The sequence below is a fragment of the Vigna umbellata genome, chromosome 6 (genome assembly GCF_029865625.1).
Source record: "Vigna umbellata cultivar VRB3 chromosome 6, Vumbellata_1.0, whole genome shotgun sequence".
Lineage (NCBI taxonomy): Eukaryota > Viridiplantae > Streptophyta > Magnoliopsida > Fabales > Fabaceae > Vigna > Vigna umbellata.
The window spans coordinates 25,031,892-25,058,729 of NC_142170.1; the positions used below are offsets into that span (position 1 = coordinate 25,031,892).

At 33.3% G+C, this 26,838-nt stretch overlaps 1 protein-coding gene across 1 annotated transcript; it reads left to right on the forward strand.

Annotated features, from left to right (window-relative positions):
* Window positions 1-21,740: 21,740 nt before the first annotated feature.
* On the forward strand, window positions 21,741-26,557 carry LOC148197043 (transcription activator GLK1-like). The gene is made up of 6 exons (XM_088093295.1): window positions 21,741-22,607; window positions 23,140-23,280; window positions 23,881-24,180; window positions 24,999-25,055; window positions 25,296-25,400; window positions 26,056-26,557. The coding sequence occupies exons 1-6, from the start codon at window positions 22,113-22,115 to the stop codon at window positions 26,203-26,205; spliced, it is 1,248 nt and encodes a 415-aa protein (XP_087949421.1). The 5' UTR covers window positions 21,741-22,112; the 3' UTR covers window positions 26,206-26,557.
* Window positions 26,558-26,838: the final 281 nt, after the last annotated feature.

Consider the following 26,838-nt stretch of genomic DNA (forward strand, 5'->3'; position numbering starts at 1 on the left):
ATCTCATGATTAGAGCATAAAATAAAATAAATAAAATAACGGAAATATCCAAGGAATTGAATTTTTCACTCACACCACACCAACGTACATTCTAGATATGAGATTCCTTTTGGTTATCTTCCTTTACATGTGTCAATATGTGTCTCTAAAGTTCATCTTTTCAAATTAGTTTCAAACTTGACATTATGAAAAAAAAAATTTAAAAATATATTATCTTTATTATCATATAAAATCTTCTTAATTAAGCCCGTGAGCACTTGTCTCCTTCAAGAAAATAATTCCAGTAGCAAAAAGACCATTTCACTCTTATGTAAAGCAAATTGATTTTCTATTGAAAAACAAAATGAATCTTTTGTACAACAAAGCCTCTTATTGGTGATGGTATTAAAGATAACATTGATAGATTGAGGTTCGAGACCCTTCATATCTTTGTATGTTTCGCGGATTGCTATGGTCAAAGTTAATGAATAACTATAAAGAAAGAATTAAGGGTATGAGAGTAGTACGAGGAACTAAAAATTGTTAAAAGAAAGGTTAAAACATTCTATAAGTATATATTAAAAGAGACAAGGAAAATTGATATTATGCTAGGAAATATAAAGCTTCTTGATAATCCCTAAGGTTTAGATTAATTAATATGGATCCATATATTTGCATGCATAAAATCCATGTTTACTTTGTGTATAATATTGAATAGTTTATATATAGATTGAAGTAACCCAAAATAATTCATTTATAATTATCTTCAAAATATATATAAAAAACTTTAATATATCTTATACAAAATCCTTATCATAATCTTTTAAGCAATAATGACATTTTTTTTAAGAAAATGGTATCTAACTAAATTTAGAGAGTTTATTTTTTATGATAAAGATATATTAATATTTTTAAAGTATTATAAATTAGTGTAACTTGCACTACTCAAAAAATACATTTTATATTGATTATTTAAAAGATATTACAATAGTTTATAAACTTATATAAGTACTACTAACGTAGAAAATCAAACACATTACATCGATTGTGAAAGTTGATGTAAAATATCTATAATTGATGTAATATCCTTCATTAATTTGTAATATTTAAAACAATATATTACATGTAGTTAGTGATGAAGTGGTGATGGAACCCAACACTGCAAACACCATTAGTGTAAAAAAGTTTTTAACGTCATCAATTAATAACATTTATAAAAGGAAATTTTTCTTTTAACAACTTTTTTTGACAATTTTTTAACAGCCACCTATGTGGTATCATTTACAAAAGAAAAATTTTCTTTTAACAACTTTTTTTGACAATTTTTTAACAACCGCCTATGTAGTAGCTTGTGATTGGTCCATTTCAAATATACAGACTAATAAAACAGTGACACGTAATCCACTGTCGAAAAGTTGTTAAAAAAAGTTGTTAACATATCGGGGTCCTTTACAAAATCAATGGGAAAATACACAATGACAATCTTGTAATTAACAAGACGTTTTTCATGATGATTATTTCAAAAATTTTACGAAAAAGTAAAACTTCATAGTTTTTATGATGGTTACATGGAGGAACTATCATTAAAAGTTAGGTGGAGACCTATAATGATGTTGAACTGTCTTTAAAAGTGTAAGCATAAGACTTTTAACTACAGTTTCATACAAGAACCGTCATTAAAATTTTGTTCCTCTTTAGAAAAAAAAAATGTTTCAACTTTTTACTTCCTCATTTTCTCTTCTTAGCTTTTATATTCATGTTCTCAACGTCATCACTCCTATCGTGCTGCCATCATCGTCTCGTGGTAGTTCTTCCACCCATACTATTATCATTTGTAGTCACACTTTGTCACTATTGTCATCGTTAGTCATCCATGTGCAAATCTTTCGAGTCGATTGATTTTCGCACCTTCATTACCATTACATTGTGTTGCACTTGTTATCATCGATCGTCTTTCACACATGTTTCATAGTATTGCACCATTACTTTGTGCCTTTCCTATTTTCTCTTTGCTATCACATTGTGCATGTTGCTATTGTTGCTTCCTTATAGTTGTTGTTATTGCTATTGTTGCTTCCATATATTCTTTTCATTTTCAAAATTCGAACTTATGACAATGGTTGCATCTACCTATCGTCAACTTTTTAAGCTTATAACAACAACGAAATTAATGACAATTTTGGAACTATGTTGTAACCGTTGTTAGAAGTTTGTTTCTAGTTGTGCATTGAAAAAACATTTTGGGAGCACAACAGTAACCATCGATGGTGTTATGTCCAACGAGTTCAGTGGAGACCATTAGCGATGTGAAAACGTATGAACGTTGGAATAATGACTCATAAAAAATAATGAAGAAGGGGTGACAGTGCAAATTCTTTAACACTTTGTTCACTTGAATGGATTTGGAGAAGAGTGATTGAATGGATTTGAGAGGATTTGAAAGTAAATTTTTTTGTGCTTTATTTGTGTGGATTTGGAGGTAAGTGAGAGTAGATTTGGAAGTAAATTTTTTTTAATTTGTCACATCAATCAAATCTTACACTAATTTTCACAAACTTTACTTCCAAATTCACTCTTACTTACCTCCAAATCCACTCAAATAAACAACAAAAAATTTACCTTCAAATCCTCTCAAATTCATTCAATCACTCTCTCCCAAATCCAAGTGAACAAAGCCTAAGTAATGAAAAAAATGGAAAAACACAATGTTGTAGAACATTAAGCAATGCGAAAATGGGGGCTAGGTCTCGTAGACACAAAGTGTATCATAAAAATAGAAGTGAAAAGGGAAAGTAAAACAGGCGAGGAATTATTAGAATAGCAAAGCGGAAAAATGATGGAGAAGGAGTGACAATGCAAAATGAGAAAGGAAAAGAACCTTAAAGTTATGTGAAAATGGAGACCAGACATGAAAGAGAAAAGTGTCGTGTAAGACCTCAGAAAATTATTATAATTTGAAAATATATATTCAAGGAGGTTTATTAATTATTTAATTTAAAATATTTATTTCATTATGATAAGAGATAAATGTTTATTAATTATTTTAAAATATTTAGTGTAAGTAAGAGTGAATTTGGAAGTAAGATTTGATTAAAAATATATTATCTTTATTATCATATAAAATCTTCTTAATTAAGCCCGTGAGCACTTGTCTCCTTCAAGAAAATAATTCCAGTAGCAAAAGTTGTAGAACATTAAGCAATGCGAAAATGGGGGCTAGGTCTCGTAGACACAAAGTGTATCATAAAAATAGAAGTGAAAAGGGAAAGTAAAACATGCGAGGAATTATTAGAATAGCAAAGCGGAAAAATGATGGAGAAGGAGTGACAATGCAAAATGAGAAAGGAAAAGAACCTTAAAGTTATGTGAAAATGGAGATCAGACATGAAAGAGAAAAGTGTTGTGTAAGACCTCAGAAAATTATTATAATTTGAAAATATATATTCAAGGAGGTTTATTAATTATTTAATTTAAAATATTTATTTCATTATGATAAGAGATAAATGTTTATTAATTATTTTAAAATATTTAGTGTAAGTAAGAGTGAATTTGGAAGTAAGATTTGATTAAAAATATATTATCTTTATTATCATATAAAATCTTCTTAATTAAGCCCGTGAGCACTTGTCTCCTTCAAGAAAATAATTCCAGTAGCAAAAGTTGTAGAACATTAAGCAATGCGAAAATGGGGGCTAGGTCTCGTAGACACAAAGTGTATCATAAAAATAGAAGTGAAAAGGGAAAGTAAAACATGCGAGGAATTATTAGAATAGCAAAGCGGAAAAATGATGGAGAAGGAGTGACAATGCAAAATGAGAAAGAAAAAAAACCTTAAAGTTATGTGAAAATGGAGATCAGACATGAAAGAGAAAAGTGTTGTGTAAGACCTCATAAAATTATTATAATTTGAAAATATATATTCAAGGAGGTTTATTAATTATTTAATTTAAAATATTTATTTCATTATGATAAGAGATAAATGTTTATTAATTATTTTAAAATATTTATTTTATTTGAAATATTATGATAACAGATATAATGGTCTATTAATTTAAAGATTCCCTAAGAAATAAATTTTGGTGAATAATTATTAAGAAGATTTTAAACAGATTTTCTATGAGCTAGAATGGTCATAAGAAGTTTATAAACTGAATTAGGTCCTATGAATATAGGAATTATTTCAAGTTCTTTTCTTTGAATTTTATAGAATATAAAACTGGATTTTGGGGTAAGAGTTTTGCAATAAACATAAGAGTTAGGATAATGGCGAGACATTTTAAATGAAAGCAAAACAATAGTTTAATCCTATGTTCAAAGTTAAAATAGAAGTGTTAGTGATTTTTGAAAAAAAAACAAGGAGAAATGTGTGGAGTTTAAAGTGGAGAGGTCGAAGGGTTTTGTTGAAACGTTGAGTATTCGGGTGAAGGAAACTAACTTTCTTGTTATGTCTGTCTATGTTGTGTTGAACTATGATTGTGAGCGAAGCTATGATGTCTTTTGCTTTAGTATATGTTGAAAATGTGTTTTCTATTAAAGTGTAAAAAAAAAAGTTTGTGTTTTTACTTGATGCATGTGTGGTAGGGATGGACCGTGTTTTCGTTAAAATTTTGGATTGTAAAGGAAGCTAACTAGATTACTATTTCTTTTGATTTGTGTTGTATTTTTGCTTTTTCATGAAGGTGTTGGCATTTTTATTTTAAAAATATATATTATTCTAAAGTTTGAAATTTTACAAGTTGATTTCATGATGGGGTTGGGTAAATATTAAAGGATCGATTTCTTTTTTTATGATTTTATAAAGAGGTTTGGGTAAAAACGTTTGTTATTTGCATTACATAGAATTATGTTGTGAAATAATTAAGGAAGATAATAAATAGTGTGTGTGTGAGTTTTGGAAGCTTTTGATTAATAGCATGAAGTTGTTGATATTTGTTTTTGAATTCCATGAGTATTTTTGGGTGTAGAGATTAAAAAGATGGGTTTTTGTGAAAATATGTTTTCTGTATAAATGTGTGAATATGATGATAACTTATTCCACCATAGCTGGAAAGGTTATAGGACTCTAGTTTGATTGTTCCATTGGCTGAAGAGGCTATAGAATACCATGTGAGTATGAGTTTGTTTCATTTTTGTGAGGAGGTTGTAACTCTATGAGAATGAGTTTAAATCAAACATTTGGTTTATTTAGTTATTTTTCTTTTCATCATCTAAATCTTTGGATTTTTGTTAAAAGACCATTGATTTAGAAATTGATTTCATTTTTTAAATTAGAAACATTATATGTGAAGGTGAACTAGGAAAAAAAATTAGTTAGAAAAGATAAAGTCTTTAAGATTATCTTTTGTGACTCACCTATTTTCTAGGACTGCACTTTATAAATTTTCATATGTTTTACTCTTAATGAAGAAAAAAATTCTTATTTTTCATATGTTATGGGATTTTAAATACTTATTTTACTTAGTTTCAAAACTAAGGTGTTTATTTTGTTATGTTAGGTTATGATTTTCAATTACAATAATGATTATTTATCTTGGAAGCAAATAATTGAAAAAAGATGCACAAAATTAGGTTACATGATTAATATCGGAAAATATTAAAAATAATAGTTTTATTTTTTTCAATAAAGTTTATAATCGTTAAATAATTATTTTCATTGAGATTCTAATAAAATAAAAATAAAATTATATTTTAATTATATAATTTGTGTTAGTTATAGATTTAAGAAAAGGAAAAAAAAAAGAAGGATTACACACTGCATGATTGACCAATGTAATATCCTTCCTTATTTTCTTTTTCAATTTATATCAAATATTATCCTAATGAACTAGTGTTGTTTCATAATATTTATTACATCAGATATGTAATATCTCTATTTTAAATTTAAAATATGTCAACAATAATTTAACCGGTTTAAAATCTCTTTATTATTTCTGTATTGTATATTAGTATCGATTGAAATAGGTAAAAACATGCCTATAATAATAGCTTCTTTAAATAATCAAACTCATAATACGTTTTAAAGATTGCACAGAACATTTTTGTGTCTAATGTTTTAGTTAATATCGAATTTGATGTGTTTTCTATGAAACCTATATATATAAATCAAACTTGATATGAGATGCATTGGAAAAAATGCAATAAAAATAATCAAGACACACAAGGAAACATAATTCAACCCAAAAGGAGAAACGTCATGAACAATAAATGCTAAGGAAATGTGAGTGAAAGTGAGAAAGAATAGAGACATTTTACAGAAAAGCTAGTTATTGAGCTTTGTAACAAGAGAAAAAAATGACATAATAAATGCATACATCTAGGTAGTTTCATACCTCCAAACCCACAGATTAAGGTTTCTCAATCAATAATAGTTTCCTTCACGAAAGAGAAAAAAATAATGACATCCGTATTTTTTGTTCAGTACTTACCATTTTTCTCGAAATTTGATATCTATTTATTTTAAAATCTTAAAATACTATATTTATGAATCTATCTTTTACGATGGGACCTATCTTTAGCTTTGATATTAAATGAAAGGAAAGCGACTAAGCTTGGGAGACAACATTGTCATGTCAACTGTAAGATGGGAAATTGAGGTCAATTGTAAGAAATGTTGCTAATTTATGACAAATCAGCATGTACGTTTTGTATTTTTCATTTTTATTAATATTTTCTTCAATTTAACTCATTCAATTTTTTAAGTATACAATATGTTAATTATAGAAGCACATTCAATTTTTTATTTCAAGCATATACTTTTATTCTTTTTTTTTCCTTCCAAGTTACGAATTTTTAGTAGCACCAACAAGTAAAGTCACCACTTCGAAAGAAAAATCTTACTCGGCATGATTTCTATCTTTTCTTATTTTAGACTTAAATATTTTTTAAGTTAAGTGTAAGTGATTTTTTATTTATTTATTTTCATCTTTTTGAAATTAAAATTTATTTTAATTAGTTTCTATAATACTATCGTTGAGTGATTGAGTTAAATACAAAGGTTGGTGACAATCTTTAATGGTTTCAACTAATATTTTTGCTTTTCAAACTCTTAAATGAATCTTACTTAATTTAAAATGTATGGTAGGACAAAAAATATGATGATTCAACTTTTAAAGGAATAAAAAGAAATCACTGAAACCAAAATTAACTGAAGGACTACAAATAATAATTTTCAATTCAAAAGAATGAATTTTTTTTATATAAAAATAAAAATAAAAATAAAAACTCGCTTATTTTATTTAAGGTCTTAAATCTATATTTAAAATTTTCTTTTATAAAGACTATAGGGTAGCTTCATAATGAATCACTAATCAAAGTGAAAAACTTTACTAAACTTGGTTTAAAAGTCTGAATATGTTAGATATCACACTATGGTAGGGAGATTATTCAAATTTCTTTAAAATGTATAATTTTTAAGCTTAGAATACATATTTTAAAAAACATTTTCATGAATATGGCATTTTCAAGAATTATTCTTTAGTTAAGTTTTTCACTAAAACTTTTCCATAGAAAATGAGTGAGAATTCAATATTTTATGAAGATAGAACTGTTTCATGATGTATATACCAAACATGTTTATGAACACAATTCCAAAATGAAAAATTACTAGAAGCTAGATTTCCTGAGCTAACAAAAGAACGTGTATCAACCACTATATACTGATTCATTGGATACAATTTGTATTCATTGAATACAACTTGTTACGGCCAAAACAAATCTTATTTTCAAATTTAGAGGAAAGACTTAGATAATATACTAAAGGATATTAACTTCGATTATGATACAAAATGTTAGAATCTTCAAATCTATTATAAATAAAATGATTTTATAATGTATAACTGAATATAAATATCATTTTATAAATTAGTTTTATAAAATTGAATTAAACTTAAAATTTAATTTTTAATCTAATATCATAATATTATGTTAAAGTTTATTTTAATAAAATTTATTGTTGGATAAATTTATTATTTTGTCGGTACATTAGTGCAGAAAGGGCTTTAGACGTATGTTATTTTGGCTTTTTGACGTCCGACCTTAAGCCGACGTCTTTGTGGGTGACGTTAGTCAGACGTCTGTTGTGTCAGAACAGACGTCTATATAGACGTCCGACGAAGCCACCCCGGACGTCTATATGGCTGAACGGGTTGTTTAGGGATTAGGGGTTTGGACGTCGGTTTGTGCACTGCCAGATGACTATAGACGTCCGTTTGTGCACTAACTGACGTCTACTGGGCGTTTTTTCTTTTAAAATCAATTTAATTTTGCATTAAAACCACACCTGAAAAATAGAAAATCGTCCCAGAACAATATATAGTATAGTATATTTGCATTTCATATAAAGAAAGTTCTACTTAATGTACAAAATAATCCAATACCAAAACTATCAATATATAAACTTATAAAACTAAAATTAATCAATGTTCAACAACAAATAAAATTGTTCCTAACTCCATCTTTGCAGAAGATAAGCTATCCACTCCTGCCTTATTTGCCTAATCGTTTCTTCTGGTATAGGAGATGTACTCTTGAAGCGCTGCAAAATTGAAGAAAGATCATTATGGTTTCATATATGTTTAAAGATGAATTTGATTTGTAATGTCTTCAAGGTATGCATCATTACCTTATTCCAGTCATCTGTATTGACAACTCGAATGATGGTCTTAATCCAACACATGACATAGAAGCCACATTCTCATGAATCCTGCTGCTGGTTACACTAAAATGATGCACTAAATCGTCAATAATTTAGATCATTCAATAACATACAAAATGAATTATAACTATAAATGACAATCAACCTTTGGATATAAAATTTGAACTAGTTGACCTCGAGATTTACCAATAACTCTGTACAGATTAAAAACACAAAGTAAAATTATCATAACTATATTTATCATAAAAGTTTAAGGGGAACATCAAATTCAAAGTCATTTTTGGAGAAACACTTACCCTTGCAGCATGGTTCTCAAGTCCTTTTTCATCTTCCTGTGCAACGAACAAAACCATATAATTTTACATTGTTTGGGAATGATGGCCATCAGCTGCCAGTGCGACCTATCACGAAGGACAAATAGTTATTTAACTAAGTAATTAAGGAAACTTTAATAATGAACTTTTACATATAACAACACCTACCCATCAATGTATGGCACAAGGTATACGTCTCTTTTTGACTCATCCATCTATGTTTGCAAATAACGTTGTCTGTTTTGAAGTGTGTTACCAGAAGGTTGAATGGTCTGAGGTTCAACAAATCGGTACATGGAAGACCGACCTTGGTCTACAACGATTGTGTCCAAGTACCTAAATGATCAAAGTTAAGTTGTTAGAAACTATAGGAATCAAACAAAAAGACATATGGAAGACAATACTTTAGCGAAGCAAACTCCTTTGTGTACAAAACACAATCATTAGGACAAGCATGTATCTTTTGATATTCAAGACCCATTGGACATAAATTTTTTTTTGCCTCGTAATTACGAATAGGTAGAGTATTATTTTCTGGAAGCATCTCCTTCAACAACTCCAACAACTCGGTGAAACTTTTATCGGTCCATCAATTCCTTGCTTTTAAACTAAACAACTTTAAAGTTACAGACAGACGTGTAAAGTTCGAGCATTCGGGGAACAACATTTGCTCTGAATCATTTATAAGATGATAACAGTTGAAAAACTGTTATTTTCATGCTTAAAGTTGATACTAAAAGCAACCTTTAGACTTAGAAACTAGCTTGAAATCATGCCTTTTGTTTATATTTTCAGAAATAAGAGAGCTGGACAGGTTTATGCTTGATTTAAGTGTTCTTGTGCAGGTTTTGAGGTGAATTTGGTGAAAGAAGTGAAGAATAAGAGAGAGGACATTAGAAAAGACAAGAAAGAGTGCAAAAAGGAGAAGTCGAAGGCACCGCTCAGCGGCAAACTACCGCTGAGCGGCACTCAAGAGGTGACGTTGGAACCGCTGAGGGGCAAAATGGCCGCTGAGGGGAAGAAAGAAGACGCGCAATCACCGCTGAGCGGTAAATACCGCTGAGCGGCACTTTTTGGGCTTGGACTTTTGTAATCTTTTGTAACTCTAGATTAGTATATAAGGGCTTGCACGTCCTATAGTTAGGCATCTTTGGCAGAAACGAGGCAAACACTCTCTCTTTCACCCCTTTGAAGGAGGATCTTGGATGCTCAGGCTACCTCTTCACCTTTATTGGGTTTATTCTTTCATACTTTCATTGTAATTCATCTAGGTTCACCATGAATATGGTGAACTAAACCTTGTATGTTTGTTGGGGAGTCAAAGTAATCTCTTGAAGCTCTCATATATGGATTTGTTGAGTACATCTTTGAATTAAGACATATGCTTTCTTTCATCATTAGTTAGGGTTTTTCCTCTTTGCTCAATGCTTGCATTGTTTAACTCATTCTAATGCATGATTATTGGTTTTGTTGATACGGACACGTACGGGGAAATCTAGATCTGGGGAATTTCTCCCAATATTATACTGACAATATTATATTGGTTGCCTTTAAGCTCCTGCACTCATGAACTAATCATTAGGAATGCTAGGAATTGTATGAACTATTTGATTAGGGAGAAGCCATCTAGAATGGTACATTAGAGAGTGGCATTAACAATGATGATTTGAATGTTGAATTCCTAAAATGTATGAGAGTGGATGAGATGAAATTGACCCCCAACAACATATTCATTCATATATTCCATTGAAAGTGTTTATCTTTTGTCTTTGCCATTGATCAAAATTCATGCATACATGTTTATTTTCTGTCATGCATTTTAAACCCAAATATTTCGTTTGTAAGTCTTAGTTAATCAAGAAACCACATAACTAAACTAGGCCGTGAGTCCTTTGGGAAGAACGATACTTGGTCTTACCAAGTTTTATTACTTGAACGATTCGGTCATACTTGCCGATTGTGAAACAAGTTTGTGACATCATATTTTGGTGCTTACAAATTTGTCCATCAAGTTTTTGGCGCCGTTGCCGGGGATTCATGGTTTAACTGGTTAATTTGTGTGATTATTGATTATCTTTGACTTTAATTTGAATTTTTGTTTTTATTTTTCTGTTTTTATTGTACTTTATCTTTTTATCTTTTTAGATTAGATTTTATTTTATTTTATTAGATTTTATCTTTTTATCTTTTTAGGTTAGATTTTATTTTATTCTTATTCTATCTTTTAGGTTAGGTTAGATTTTATTTTATTTTATCTTTTAGATTAGATTTTATTTTTTAGATTAGGTTTTATTCTATTTTATTTAATTCTATCTTCTAAATCTTTTATCTTCTTATATCTTTTCAATCTTTATTTTCTTCTATATCTTTTTGTGCTAACAAATCTTTTCTAGGGTTTTGTTTTCTTGTGCATGCAAGAGGCAATTCGAACTAGAAGTAAGAAAACAACAGAACCACTACTTGAAGGGCTAGACGAGAGTAGAAGGAGGAGAAGAATCAGAACGTCCAGAGAACTTTTCCCTTCTCCTGAAACTCTCCTACAATCATCACCACAAGGTTCTGTTCATAGCACAGGGAGTATAGAGAACAATAATAATGCTAGAAGAACTCTTGCAGATTATACTAATCTTGCTGGACCTCAACACTTTAACAGCATAGCTCGACCTAGAGTCAATGCAACCAACATGGAGGTCAAACCAGCATTAATTCAACTGGTGAAGAGTAATCAATTTAATGGGTTATCACATGAAAGCCCATATGAGCACCTTACAACATTTAATGAGATCTGTAACACGGTCAAGATTAATGGGGTGCCAGACGAAGCTATCAAACTTAGCTTGTTTCCTTTCTCATTGGGAGGCAATGCTAAGCTTTGGTTGAACTCTTTTCCAGAAGAAAGTTTCACGGAGTGGGAAGCAGTGGTTGCAAAGTTTTTGAATAAATACTTCCCACAATCTAAAGTGACTAAGGGAAAGCAAGAGATATCTTCATTCAAGCAGGGCATGGAAGAATCACTTGGACATGCATGGGATAGATACAAAGGATTGTTACGTAAAACTCCTATGCATGGTTTCAGAGAAGAAGAAGTAGTCCTAACTTTCCTTGGAGGGCTTGGTTCACAAACCAAGATGATACTGAATGCTTCAGCTGGAGGCAATATCAAATGGAAGACTCCAGAGGAAGCAACTGAAATTATTGAAAATATGGCTACTAGTGACAACGAACTCAATATTGAAAAAGGAGACTTTCATCAGAGGGAGTTGTTACCATTACATGTTGCTCTGCTAGAACAAAATAAAACTCTCTTTCAACAGCTTGAGGAAGTAACCATGAAACTTTCTCGAATACCACAGGGAATACAACAGGTCTCAATGGTTCAAGAACGACAAAAATGGCAGATGCAAGTTACTCCAGTTGAGAAAACAACAAAGCTTGAAGAGACTTTCCAGAGATTCTTGAAGACAAATGCGTCCTATTGTCATAATGTGGATGTTGCATTTAAAAAAATGGAGGTTCATGTTGAGAGAATAGTTGACGAAATTAAACAGGATAATCTTGGAAAGGAGTGCAAAACTGTTGTGACTAGAAGTGGTAGAGTGTTAGAGGAGAGACAAAAAGAGAGAGTGTTAGAGGAGAGACAAAAAGAGAGAGAGGAGAAAGAAAATGAGAGTGAGAGTGAAAAAGAAACATGTGAGAGAGAGAAAAAGAGAAAAGAAGAAGAGGAGAGGAGAGAAAAAAATGAGAGAGAAGAGAGACAGAAAGAAAAAGAGTATGAAAAGCCACTTCCTTATCCAAAGAGTTATTCAAGGAAGGAGAAAGAAAAGCAGTTGGAAAGATTCATGGAACTGTTTAAGAAGTTGGAGATCACTATACCATTCTCTGAAGCATTGCAACAGATGCCAGCATATGCAAAATTTTTGAAGGAACTTCTCACAAAGAAACACAAGTACATTGAGAAGGAAACTATCAATATACAGGGCAATTGCAGTGCAATCATACAGAAACTACCTCCTAAACTTAAAGACCCAGGAAGCTTCACCATTCCATGTACCATAGGAGATGTGAAAGTTGGAAGAGCATTGATTGATTTGGGAGCTAGCATTAATCTAATGCCGCTATCCATGTGCAGAACAATTCAGGGGTTGGAAATTAAACCAACCAGAATGGCTCTTCAATTGGCAGACAGGTCTCTTAAATATCCATATGGAGTGGTTGAAGATGTTCTAGTGAAGGTTGACAAGTTTGTATTCCCAGTAGATTTCATTGTGATGGAGATGGAAGGAGCTAGTGATGTTCCTCTTATTCTAGGGAGACCTTTTATGAAGACTGCTAGAGTTTTGATTGATGTGGAGAATGGTAAGCTTAAACTGAGAGTTGATGATGAGGAAGTTACTTTTGATGTATCCAAGGCCATGACGTATCCAAATGATGACAAAGCATGCTTTCAATTTGATGAACTTGATGAAGTTTGTATGGTTCAAGAAAGAATGGTGCGTAATATTTCACCATTGGAAAAAACGCTCATTGATGCATGTGAAGATTTGGATGAAGAAGAAGAGAAATTGATCGATGAATGTCTGATGGACTTGGAAACATTGAAAAAGGGTCCAGAGGAAGATCCAATATTTGAAACAATTGATAAGGAAGAAACAATCAAAGCACAGTCGCCAGAATTGAAAAGATTGCCATCACATTTGAAATATGTGTTTCTAGAAGAGGGTGGAACAAAGCCAGTCATCATCAACAACTCTTTATCTTTACAAGAAGAAGAGCAGTTGATAGAAATTCTGAAAGCCAACAAAGAAGCAATTGGGTGGTCAATATCAGATCTCAAAGGTATTAGCCCAACTTATTGTATGCACAGGATTTTTATGGAAGAGGACTATAAACCAAGTGCTCAACCGCAGAGAAGGTTAAATCCTGTCATGAAGGAGGTGGTCAGAAAAGAAGTGTTGAAACTGCTAGAAGCTGGTATCATCTATCCAATCTCTGACAGTGAATGGGTGAGTCCAGTACAGGTAGTTCCAAAGAAAGGAGGGATGACAGTAATTTATAATGATAAGAATGAACTTATTCCTACTCGGACAGTTACTGGCTGGCGCATGTGCATTGATTACAGGAAGCTGAATAAAGCTACCAGGAAAGATCATTTTCCTCTTCCCTTCATGGATCAGATGCTAGAAAGGTTATCAGGGCAGGCTTTCTATTGTTTTCTGGATGGATATTCTGGATATAATCAAATTGTGGTAGATCCAAAAGACCAGGAGAAGACGGCTTTTACTTGTCCTTTTGGTATCTTTGCATATAGAAAGATGCCTTTTGGATTATGTAATGCTCCAGCTACGTTTCAGAGGTGTATGCAGGCAATCTTTTCTGATCTTTTAGAAAAATGCATTGAAGTATTCATGGATGACTTCTCAGTTTTTGGAAATTCTTTCCAAAGATGTTTAGCTAATTTGAACACTGTCCTCAAAAGATGTGTTCAGACAAATCTGGTTCTGAATTGGGAGAAATGTCATTTCATGGTAACTGAAGGGATTGTACTGGGGCATAAAATCTCTGCTAAAGGAATTGAGGTGGATAAAGCCAAAGTAGAAGTCATTGAGAAACTGCCTCCCCCAACAAATGTAAGGGGGATTAGGAGTTTTCTTGGTCATGCTGGGTTCTATAGAAGATTCATCAAAGATTTCTCAAAAATTGCTAAACCATTGAGTAATCTTTTGATGAAGGATGCGCCTTTTGTGATGAACGAAGATTGTCTGAAAGCTTTTGATATATTGAAGAAGAAGCTAGTGTCAGCTCCAGTAATTGTAGCACCAGATTGGAATCAAAATTTTGAATTAATGTGTGATGCAAGTGATTATGCATTGGGAGTTGTTATCGGCCAAAGGAAGGAACAAAAGTTTCATCCAATCTATTATGCTAGCAAGTTGCTGAATGATGCTCAATTGAATTATGCTACTACAGAGAAAGAGTTTCTTGCCATTGTATATGCTCTAGAGAAATTTAGACCCTATCTTATTGGGTCTAAGGTGATTGTCTATACAGATCATGCAGCTATCAAATATTTGTTGACAAAACCAGATTCTAAGCCACGTCTGATTAGATGGGTACTACTATTACAAGAATTTGATGTAGAAATCCGTGATAAGAAAGGAAGTGAGAACTTAATTGCTGATCATTTGTCACGGTTAGTCAACAATGAGGTCACTAGCAAGGAGTCTGCAATCTGGGAATCTTTTTCAGATGAATCACTCATGTATATTCAGCAGAGGCCCTGGTTTGCTGATATGGCCAATTTCAAAGCTGCAAGAGTCATGCCAGAAGATTTAACTTGGCAACAGAGAAAGAAATTTCTACATGATGCCAAGCAGTTTGTATGGGATGATCCGTATTTGTTCAAAATTGGAGCGGATAATCTTCTAAGGAGATGTGTTACAAATGAAGAAGCAGAAGGAATTCTCTGGCATTGTCATGATTCACCTTATGGAGGACATTTTAATGGAGAAAGAACAGCAGCAAAAGTCCTTCAATCAGGATTCTATTGGCCAACTTTATTTAAGGATGCTCATAATCATGCTAGGAATTGTGACAAATGTCAAAGAGCAGGGACAATCACTAAACGTCATGAGATGCCTTTACAAGGTATTTTAGAGGTTGAGGTCTTTGATTGTTGGGGTATTGACTTTGTTGGACCCTTCCCTCCATCTTTCAACAATGAATATATTCTGGTAGCAGTGGATTATGTGAGTAAATGGGTGGAAGCATTGGCTTGTCCTAAAAATGATGCTAGCACGGTAATTAAATTCCTGAAGAGGCAGATATTCTCACGTTTTGGCACTCCAAGAGTGTTGATCAGTGATGGAGGATCTCATTTTTGCAATTATCAGCTAGAGAAAGTACTCAAACACTATGGAGTAAAGCATAAGGTAGCTGCATCTTATCATCCACAAACCAATGGCCAAGCTGAGGTGTCTAACAGGGAGATAAAAAGAATCCTGGAAAAGACTGTGACTTCATCCAGAAAGGATTGGTCTCTCAAATTGGATGATGCTCTTTGGGCTTATAGGACAGCAATGAAGACGTCTATGGGATTATCACCATTTCAACTAGTCTATGGGAAAGCATGCCATTTGCCAGTTGAACTGGAGCATAGAGCATTATGGGCTTTGAAATTCTTGAATTTTGATCCTTATGACACTCAATACACCCTTTAGACGGCAGATTTTGGAGCTTGAAGAAATGCGCTTACATGCATATGATTCATCCAAGGCTTACAAAGACAAAATGAAATTTTATCATGACAGGAAGTTGGTGAATAGAGTTTTCAATCCAGGACAACAGGTATTATTGTTCAATTCAAGATTGAAGATATTTCCTGGGAAGCTGAAGTCAAAATGGACAGGACCATTTGTGATAAAAGAAGTGCATCCGCATGGAGCAATTGAAATCTTTAGTCCATCTGATGATCCGCAGAGAAGTTGGGTGGTAAATGGTCAACGTCTCAAGCCCTATCTAGGGGGAGAGGTGCAACAATTGTCCACCATGATGTTGTTGGTGGATCCTTGAAAGTTTGGGTCAGGCTCGAGACGTTAAACAAGCGCTTACTGGGAGGCAACCCAGTACTTTGTAAGTTGTTTTTGTTTTTGTTTTTAGATTAGGGTTTGATGTACTCTATTGAACACCTGGTTCCTTATGATGGTTTGCTATTAACTGTGATTGTGTGATAAGTAATGATTGAATGATGCTTATTGATTGATTAATGTTGAGATGATGTGCACATTAAAATGCTTATACAGGTGATTCACAAGCTTTGTGAACAAATGCAGGGTATCATGATTGTGATTGTGAAATTAAGCAGGATGTGTATGTCAAATGTGAATGAGCTTATATGTGAGGTTTTGAGCTCCAGAGTTGTTATTGTTGAATGCTATTACTTTGAAAGCATGAATGACTTTGCCCAGGTTTTCTATGATTGAATTAATTGCTTGTTTTGCATCATATGATCAAAGGCCGTGTTTTTGAAACCCTTTTTATTGGCCAAATTCATAAAGTTAGCCTTCTAAAAGAGAACACGTTGTGTTCTATCCTTTGAACCCTTAGCCTTAAATATACACTGAACACCCTTGATTGAAAATCTTTACCTTGAGTTAAGTAGAAGATCTTGTGTGGTATTGTTAAATGTTCAAGTTTGGGGTTATTGGGGAAACATGAAAAAGGAAAAAGCATTGAGCTAAGAGCTAAAAAGTAAGAATATGCAAAGAAAAGAAAAGAAAAAGAAGCAAAGCTCAATGCAAATGCAAAAGCAAAGGCAAAAGAAAGTTGGGAATGAATAAGAAGATTGTGTTGTTATGATTCTCTTAACTCAAGGATTTTGTGATCCAGAAAAACCAATTTTCTTGTTAGCCCAGCCACATTATAAGCCATTGAAAAGTCCTTGTGATGATGCATGCTTGTGAATGTATTTGATTGTGGTTAAATGAAAGGCAAAGTTGATTCATGTGACATTGTGATAGTGGAGTGAATGAGTGAAACACTTTACCTCTTATACACTTGTGTGTTGAGTGAAACACTTTACCTAGTGAGGAAATATTCCATAAGCACATGAACATCCATGCTTAATTGATTGATCATTCATGAAAAATAGCATTTGTTGGAATTTAAATGACTTTGTGAACACTAAAGCATGTGCACATCTTGATTGAACTCTTGGTCTTAAGTTTGAGTGAAGTTATTACTTATCTTGAAAAGAGGATTTTGAATGAGTGAACCATCATATGAATTGGTTGGAGATGGAGTTACATTTTATTTGCTTGAGGACAAGCAAAGTTCTAAGTTTGGGGTTGTGATAACAGTTGAAAAACTGTTATTTTCATGCTTAAAGTTGATACTAAAAGCAACCTTTAGACTTAGAAACTAGCTTGAAATCATGCCTTTTGTTTATATTTTCAGAAATAAGAGAGCTGGACAGGTTTATGCTTGATTTAAGTGTTCTTGTGCAGGTTTTGAGGTGAATTTGGTGAAAGAAGTGAAGAATAAGAGAGAGGACATTAGAAAAGACAAGAAAGAGTGCAAAAAGGAGAAGTCGAAGGCACCGCTCAGCGGCAAACTACCGCTGAGCGGCACTCAAGAGGTGACGTTGGAACCGCTGAGGGGCAAAATGGCCGCTGAGGGGAAGAAAGAAGACGCGCAATCACCGCTGAGCGGTAAATACCGCTGAGCGGCACTTTTTGGGCTTGGACTTTTGTAATCTTTTGTAACTCTAGATTAGTATATAAGGGCTTGCACGTCCTATAGTTAGGCATCTTTGGCAGAAACGAGGCAAACACTCTCTCTTTCACCCCTTTGAAGGAGGATCTTGGATGCTCAGGCTACCTCTTCACCTTTATTGGGTTTATTCTTTCATACTTTCATTGTAATTCATCTAGGTTCACCATGAATATGGTGAACTAAACCTTGTATGTTTGTTGGGGAGTCAAAGTAATCTCTTGAAGCTCTCATATATGGATTTGTTGAGTACATCTTTGAATTAAGACATATGCTTTCTTTCATCATTAGTTAGGGTTTTTCCTCTTTGCTCAATGCTTGCATTGTTTAACTCATTCTAATGCATGATTATTGGTTTTGTTGATACGGACACGTACGGGGAAATCTAGATCCGGGGAATTTCTCCCAATATTATACTGACAATATTATATTGGTTGCCTTTAAGCTCCTGCACTCATGAACTAATCATTAGGAATGCTAGGAATTGTATGAACTATTTGATTAGGGAGAAGCCATCTAGAATGGTACATTAGAGAGTGGCATTAACAATGATGATTTGAATGTTGAATTCCTAAAATGTATGAGAGTGGATGAGATGAAATTGACCCCCAACAACATATTCATTCATATATTCCATTGAAAGTGTTTATCTTTTGTCTTTGCCATTGATCAAAATTCATGCATACATGTTTATTTTCTGTCATGCATTTTAAACCCAAATATTTCGTTTGTAAGTCTTAGTTAATCAAGAAACCACATAACTAAACTAGGCCGTGAGTCCTTTGGGAAGAACGATACTTGGTCTTACCAAGTTTTATTACTTGAACGATTCGGTCATACTTGCCGATTGTGAAACAAGTTTGTGACATCATATTTTGGTGCTTACAAATTTGTCCATCATAAGAGAATCATACAAATTAGCTCTTCCAAAATTATCTTCACCGACATCACGTATCATGTCCTCTAAATGATCACACGTCCATTCTTCCACATAATCCGTTCCTCGTGACGTGGTAGGCTGGTCCAATACTTCTCCATGCCAAGTCCAAACGGTATAAGTCCTCATGATGCCAAACATGAATAGATGGTCACGCACATTGCCTAAGTCTTGCTGTATTTGATTAAGACAACGCACACAAGGACAAAAATATGTCCCGTTCACAGACTTAGCATTTTGTTCAACGTATTGCAAGAACTCCGAAACACCCTTATCATATTCTTCACTGATGCGACGTTCATTCATCCAGCTTCGATCCATTCTATGTTCGTCAAATCATCAGTTTAAGTTTTTAACTCTCACAAGGTTAGGCCCTACCCATTCAAAAAAATTAATTTTCATAATTTGCTAAGACACATGCAAAGAAGTCTACATCATAAACTTGATAAAATTTCGGCAGCATTTCGCATTGGTCTCCGAAATACACGAAATGAGAGTAGTCAACGATGACCACAATCAAATATGCATCCGGAGAACAACACAAATCCTGAACCGAAAGTTTATCAATCTTATCCATAAACTCCAACTTACATGTTATTGCAAATTATGAAAATTAATTTTCTCAAACTGTCCAATCGGACAATTCAAAATTTAACACAAACGATTAAAAGATTAATCGTTTGTGTTAAATTTCAAACGGGAACTAAGGGTCACTCAATGATTTGATACTTATAATCTAACATGAAAATTATAATAACACAACTAATACATGCATATTCAAAAGCCAATAACACATGCAGACCTTAAAGTAAAAATCATGCATACACAAAACCCAATAACTTGCGTATAAAAAAATTATTAACGAAGAAGCTAACCTGAAGAGCAGATTCGAAATGAAAATGGAGGGAAATGGAGGAGTGCACGACCTAAAACGTAGGCCAAAAAATGCCGCCCAAGAACACGCAACAAACTGCACCAAAACGCACCGAAAACGATTTTTAATCGGTCCAAATGAAAGATATTTCATCACTGAACAATTTAATCGGATTAAAAGTACATTTAAATGGTCCAAAACAGAGAAAGACCAACCTGGAAATGCAAGGCGCAGAGTGAAAACGCAGGGAAGACGATGAACAGTGAGCGTAACTCCTCGCGGGTTCGCGTTTTGGTATAAATGCCACTAGACGTCCGTTACTGGGAGGCCCCGACGTCTATAATATTATAGACGTCAAGGCAGTAACTAATATGACGTCTTCTAGTTTTAAATATTGATATTCGCGGGGGGTTTTAAACGTTCGTTAGAGGGGCCCCGATGTCTATAATATTATAGACGTCCGGCCCCCTCCAGAACGGACGTCTAAAAGGCTGACAGGGTAGTTGAAGAGTTCATTGCGTTCAGCAACTAGACGTCCGTTCTGGAGGGGGTCGGTCGTCTAAAAGGCTGACAGGGTAGTTGAAGAGTTAATGCGTTCAGCCTTTTAAACGTCCGTTACAGGGGGCCTGACGTCTATAATATTATAGACGTCCGAGCCCTGCAAGGACGGACGTCTACAGTCCTACTTATTTACGGATATGTCATCGGTCAATTATTTACGTTGGAGTTTTTGTGGACGAACGTCTATTGGGTGACGTTAAAGACCAATTTTGCACTAGTGGTAGTTAGATTATCTATTATTGTCTAATCTTATAATCGAGATAGATATATTTTAATATAAAAATTATGTTAAAAGTTTCGTATGTTATTTGAATTTATTTGAATAAATACATATTTTATCTTAGAAATAAATTTAAAATTTATTTCTTTAACGGTTAGGCTTTGTTCACGTAAATGGATTTAGAGGAAAATGAATTAGGGAATCTAAAAGTAAATGTTTTTGTTATTTATTTGAGTGGATTTAAAGGTAAGTGATAGTGGATTCGGAAATAAATTTTTTTAATCTATTACATTAATCAAATCCTACATTTATTCTCACAAATTTTATTTTTAAATTCACTCTCACTTATCTTCAGATCTACTTAAATAAATAACAACAAAAAATTTACCTTTAAATCTCTTGGATTAATTTTCTGAAAATCTATTTAAGTGAACATATAAGTGTAATCAAGTAGTATGGTTATTACGTAAATAATGCAGATATAAGTGAAAAGTACGTGCGTACTGATAAGCTAAGAAACTGTGTAATCTGCAATTTTTTGAATTATATGATTATCACGGAAACAAGATGCGTATGGATAGCTGTTATCTAGAAGTGAGAAAAATACAGCAGTCAATTTTGGCACTATGGCGAACATTAACACATCACACATCCCTTTCACCCCTGTGAAACACTGTTACGATCAGACACCATTGATGAGGCAGTCACACCTACGTCTTTCTCTCTCTTCGTTTTGTGCACATAGTTACAAAAAGCTCACGAGAACCCTTGCAAGTGAATTTTCAAAAAATTAAGAGAAAAAGCAAAGAAAGAGAGCACCTTAATTTTTATGTTCAAAAAAAGGGCATCCACAAACTAGAATAATGCAATACAATGAACGCAGAGAAAACCGTGCAAGTAGCACACGCACACTTGCAAACGAAAAGCATAAAAACAAAACTCCGCCAAACCAAACTTGTGGCTGTGATCAAATCTCCCTATTCTCCTTCACACCACTTCCAAAAAGGGAACATCACATAAAACCATTCCACACACCATTATATGTAGCACAATTCCTTCAGATTCAGTTCAAACCAGAATTCCCGTTACCCTTTACCCTTTCTCTTTTACCTTTTTTCCTACCCTTTTCTCAATTACATTTTCATTCCATGCACGTGAGTTAATGTTATACGTATATATGTAGCCAGCTACCACTCATTCAAAAAAGGGTACGTTCATATATATATATATCTATATCTATATATAAATATAGTTTTTGCTAGCATATCGTTGGAGTTTCCAATCTATAGAGTGTTGATTTGGAATTGATGCTTGCCGTGGCACCTTTGAGGAGCATCAAAGATGAAAAGAACCAAAGAGAGATGGAGGGTTTCTCGATGGCAGCAAAATCGGCGTCAGATGATGATGACTTTGGTGAGCTTTCTGAAGGGAACTTATTGGAGAGCATCAACTTCGACGATCTCTTCGTCGGCATCGACGTTGGCGGAGATGTCTTGCCGGACTTGGAGATGTTTGGTGAGTTTTCCGTCAGCGCCGGGGAAGAGTCGTCGGAGATGAACTCATCAGGAGAGAACAGCAAGGAGGAGAATGATCGAAACTGTGTTCTGACTGTTTCAAAGAAGGAAGTAGAGGAAGACAAAAGTTCTTGTGCTGCTTCGGGTCAAGAGATAGTGAGCAAGAATGGTGAATCGGTGGTGGTGAATCCTGCGCCAAAAGAAGGTGGAAAAGGAAGAAAATCTTCATCGGCTCAGTTGAAGAATAATAGTAATAGTAATCATCCTCAAGGGAAGAGAAAAGTGAAGGTAGCTAGATATAGTTTGTTTGTACTTTGAACTTATCTTCTAATTTATTGTTCTTTCTCTTCTACTTTAGGGGATTGGTTTCAGTGAATGTAGGTAATGTCATTAGACACGAATCATGTGCAACTGAGCAAACAATTAAGGTTCTGTCACTGTCTCAATTATGACTCATGACAACGTCCCTTAGTGTCAAAAACTCACGGGTACCCTAAGGGTGTAAAGAGAGAGAAATTCAAAGTTTCAGTGTTAGCATTAGAAAAGAAAAACTTAGATTCAATTCAACAAGAGCTTTTAGGGGTTTACTTGGATATGTACTGTGTTGACTTTATACGCATTATTCTTTATCAAACAGATTATAACAGCAAAAATCAAATTCAAAGTAAAAGAATATGAAGAGAAAACAGCAGCTATGTTCTTTTATGAACTGCAAAATTGATATATTTTTGAGGGCTTTATAACTTTGAAGTTGTCATATGGGACAGTACTATTGGTATGTGTGTTTATTTATGTTTTCCTTTTTCTGGGTTATGTGTAGGTGGATTGGACCCCAGAATTGCACAGGCGATTTGTGCAAGCTGTGGAACAGCTAGGTGTGGACAAAGCAGTGCCTTCAAGGATTTTGGAGATTATGGGAATTAATTGTTTAACTCGTCATAACATTGCAAGCCACCTTCAAGTACATCCTCCAACTTATTCTTCCCTTCTGTACTCATAGTTTTTAATCTTTCTGTAAATCAACTTCATGCTGCAGTTAATTAAGCTTAGGGTTGATTTTAAACTTGTGTGGTCAAGTTGATTCACTTATATATATATAAGCATGTGGTATAAACCTCCATACAAGGATCTGGAGAATTCATTCACAGAATAAGCGTAGAAACAGTAACCTTCTCTCATGATGATGTTGCTTCTCCAATTCTTGATAATTTTGTGACAAGAGAAAGAAACTCTTTTCTGGTTCTTTCCTTTCTCTTTCTGTATGATATGTATGGTTGAAAGAAAACAAGGAAACGCGTTTCCATCAAACAATTAAAGCACCGTTTCATCAAAAACATAAAATCTCCTATCAGAAGTTGTCTCTTAAACAATATTTTATGAACTGATATATGACATGACACACCAGTTTGTTTGCATGCAGTGGCCAAAGTTTGGACTTTTTGTTTGTCTTATGGTTCCATACATTAGATGCTTGGTTTTGAATCAATGGTAATAATTGAAAAGCAGGATTCGAGAAAAGGGTGTCTGAAACATATGGGTTTTTTTTTGTGTTTGAATGCAGAAATATAGATCTCATCGGAAACACCTTCTGGCTCGTGAGGCTGAAGCAGCAAGTTGGAGTCAAAGGAGGCACATATATGGGGTTGGGAAGAGAGAGGTGAATCCATGGCTAGCACCCACCATGGGATTCCCTCCTCCAATGACCACAATGCACCATTTTAGACCTCTACACGTGTGGGGGCACCCTTCCATGAACCATTCCTTCATGCACGTGTGGCCCAAACATCTTCCACCTTCACCACCACCACTCTCATGGCCATCACCTGCACCACCACAAGACCCTTCGTTTTGGCATCAACCGGTTAACTCTCTCAACTTTCTCTTACTAATCAAACCCTTGTTCATTCTTTGTTTCTCTTTCTTCTCAACAACTCGTAATTATTCAAAATTTGAACTTCATTTCAATAATTATTCAGGCACATGTGCAACAGTATAAAGTAGTTTTACTTTATCAATTAATTATATCTGAATCGAATCGTACTGTATGTTATCAATTATAAAAGTTTATGAATGTATGTATACAGTGGTTTATAGTGGGATATTGTTTTTTATTGTTAGTGCGTTAACATATTTTATAGGTAGAAAAATCTGTTCTCCTTTTAACCAAAAAATTACATCATTATCCATCTTTTCTTTTCTTTTTTTTCATTATCTTTTCAAGCATGCCGTCACATAGAAACCACTTCTCTTTTGTAAGTTTGATTTGAAGATATTAAGAAGGAAAATATTTATCTCCCCTGGAAACTTGTATATGCAATTTATTCTAGTCTCGTTCAAATTCAAATTATCTGTGTTTTTTTTTTCTCATTATTTCCCATCTGTGTATAATTAAAAAGCAACAACTTAGGAAAACTATTCTTTTATTAGTTTAGAAAGTTTTGTTAAAAATACTATTATTATCTAACTAGACAGAAAAGAAAACAAATATCGATAAAAAAAAAGACTAATTTGAGTTTATACCATTGCAATGAGCCTCTAACACAAAATTATATTATCTTTTATAATTCATGAGTCACACATATATACATGATACATTTTTTGCAACAAAGAAAAATTAAATCTATTCATAGTTCCTCTTTCTTTATTTGTCTAAGATTTCATATATATGCCTTGAAACAGGCTCCAAATGCTCTAATACCAGGAACAGTTGGTTTCCCACAACCTCTGACACAAACGGTAACTACTCATTACACAGCCTTACAATTTTGGAGCCATGCAAATTGTCTTCACCTTTAACTTTATACTCTTGAATTATTTTACGAACATTTCTACAGTATAATGTTATTGTCATATTTACTTGCAACCACAAACACAGTATAAAATCATTGTCTCATTTTCGGGCAACCAAAACACATATACTATATTGTAATATAATTTTGGCTCACTCACCACAGAGAACATACAATTATCATGCAGGGTTTTGGAACTCACCATGTCCCTGGCATCCCACCCCATGCCATGTACAAAGCAGATCACAGCATTGGCATCCATGGTCCTCGTCCTCTGTTAGATTTTCACCCGGTAAATTTCTATCTTTTTTTTCTCTTTTTTAGTTCAATGGTTATGATAAACAGTAAAAACAATTTTACACTGTTCATCAGATGTCATAACCTATGGATATATCAGATGATATTAATACATGACCTAATTTTTTTTTTCCTTATATTTTCTTTCCCACATAAACATAAACATGTGTTTGTACGAGGAAAAGTTCATTGAATTTTATTTGTTTTAATCGATAATATTACTTGTTAGTAATTTTTATTAAAAGAAATTAAACTCAAAACTTTTTTCATTTTTTCTTTTAAATTCTCTAAATTAACTTTATATCCTCTAAATTGTTACTGGAGTTGAATCTCTAACCTTTTCCACCCTCCATTCTAATTTTACCCTTAAATCATCCTTATATCGCCAAGTTAATTGAATTGTGTATTAGGTTTTCCTTTTAACTACTCTTATGATGAATTACATACCTTAGTTTCATTGCTTTCTCCTTTCATTTTGCTTCATCACTTCTTTTCCACAAGCATAAAGACAAGTATATCATTGGTCTAAGTATCTAACATTTGTAGGTTCGTATGGATGTGTTTGTGTGTGATTGTCCTACATAAGAAGAGTAGAACAACATATGACTAATTAGTTTTTTGTGTTCTTTTTTGTTAATCTTAATTTGCAGTCAAAGGAGTGCATAGATGCAGCTATTGGAGATGTTTTATCAAAGCCATGGCTGCCCTTACCTCTTGGACTGAAGGCTCCAGCAATTGACAGTGTGATGAGTGAATTACAGAGACAAGGGATTCCAAACATTCCACCTTCCAGTGGTTGAAATTGAGCAAGCTTTGAGGGAATGTTCTTCCCTTTGGTGTCCTTTGAAGGACGCTTAACCCTAATTTGACGACTTCTCATCCATTAGATGTTGCATTTCATATATGTTACATCTAAGCTACTGTGTGAGTACATTCATATGCTTCTTCTTTTCCTTTCAACACCAGAAAGAAAAGAAGAAAAAACTTCAAGAACTTTTCTAATTTTCCTGAGCTATAATGCACGAGTTATAGTGGTTTCATCATGGTGTGGTGATTGTAGCCATTTTGTATACGTACGTTTGTAAAGGCAGCTATTTTTGTAATAGCTTCAGCAGCTGAGAAAGTATCAATAAATTTCGTGCTTTAATCAAATGTTTTTTTTTCAGTTAAAAATCTAATTAATTAAGTGTTCACTTTAGGAAGATTTCACCTTATTTCTTTTACATCGCCCTACATTTGAGAATAAAATTGAAGAGAAAAAAAGGTATGTTTACCTCTCTTCTTATGAAATATGAGATTTGAAGAATAGAAGTGAAATATATGTGAAAAAAGTTATCTTTGTATGAAAAAGGAAAAAACAGTGCGAAAATATAAGCATTTTTTGAGCTTCAAGTTGAGTGTATAGGTTTGTAATCGTAAACAATGAAGAATAA

Excerpts from the sequence above, each read along its gene's own strand:
- LOC148197043 (XM_088093295.1), top strand. The coding sequence starts at position 22,113 with ATGCTTGCCGTGGCACCTTTGAGGAGCATCAAAGATGAAAAGAACCAA. Across the intron at positions 24,181-24,998 it reads CTTCGTTTTGGCATCAACCG|GCTCCAAATGCTCTAATACC; the intron begins GTTAACTCTCTC and ends GCCTTGAAACAG. Across the intron at positions 25,401-26,055 it reads CTCTGTTAGATTTTCACCCG|TCAAAGGAGTGCATAGATGC; the intron begins GTAAATTTCTAT and ends CTTAATTTGCAG.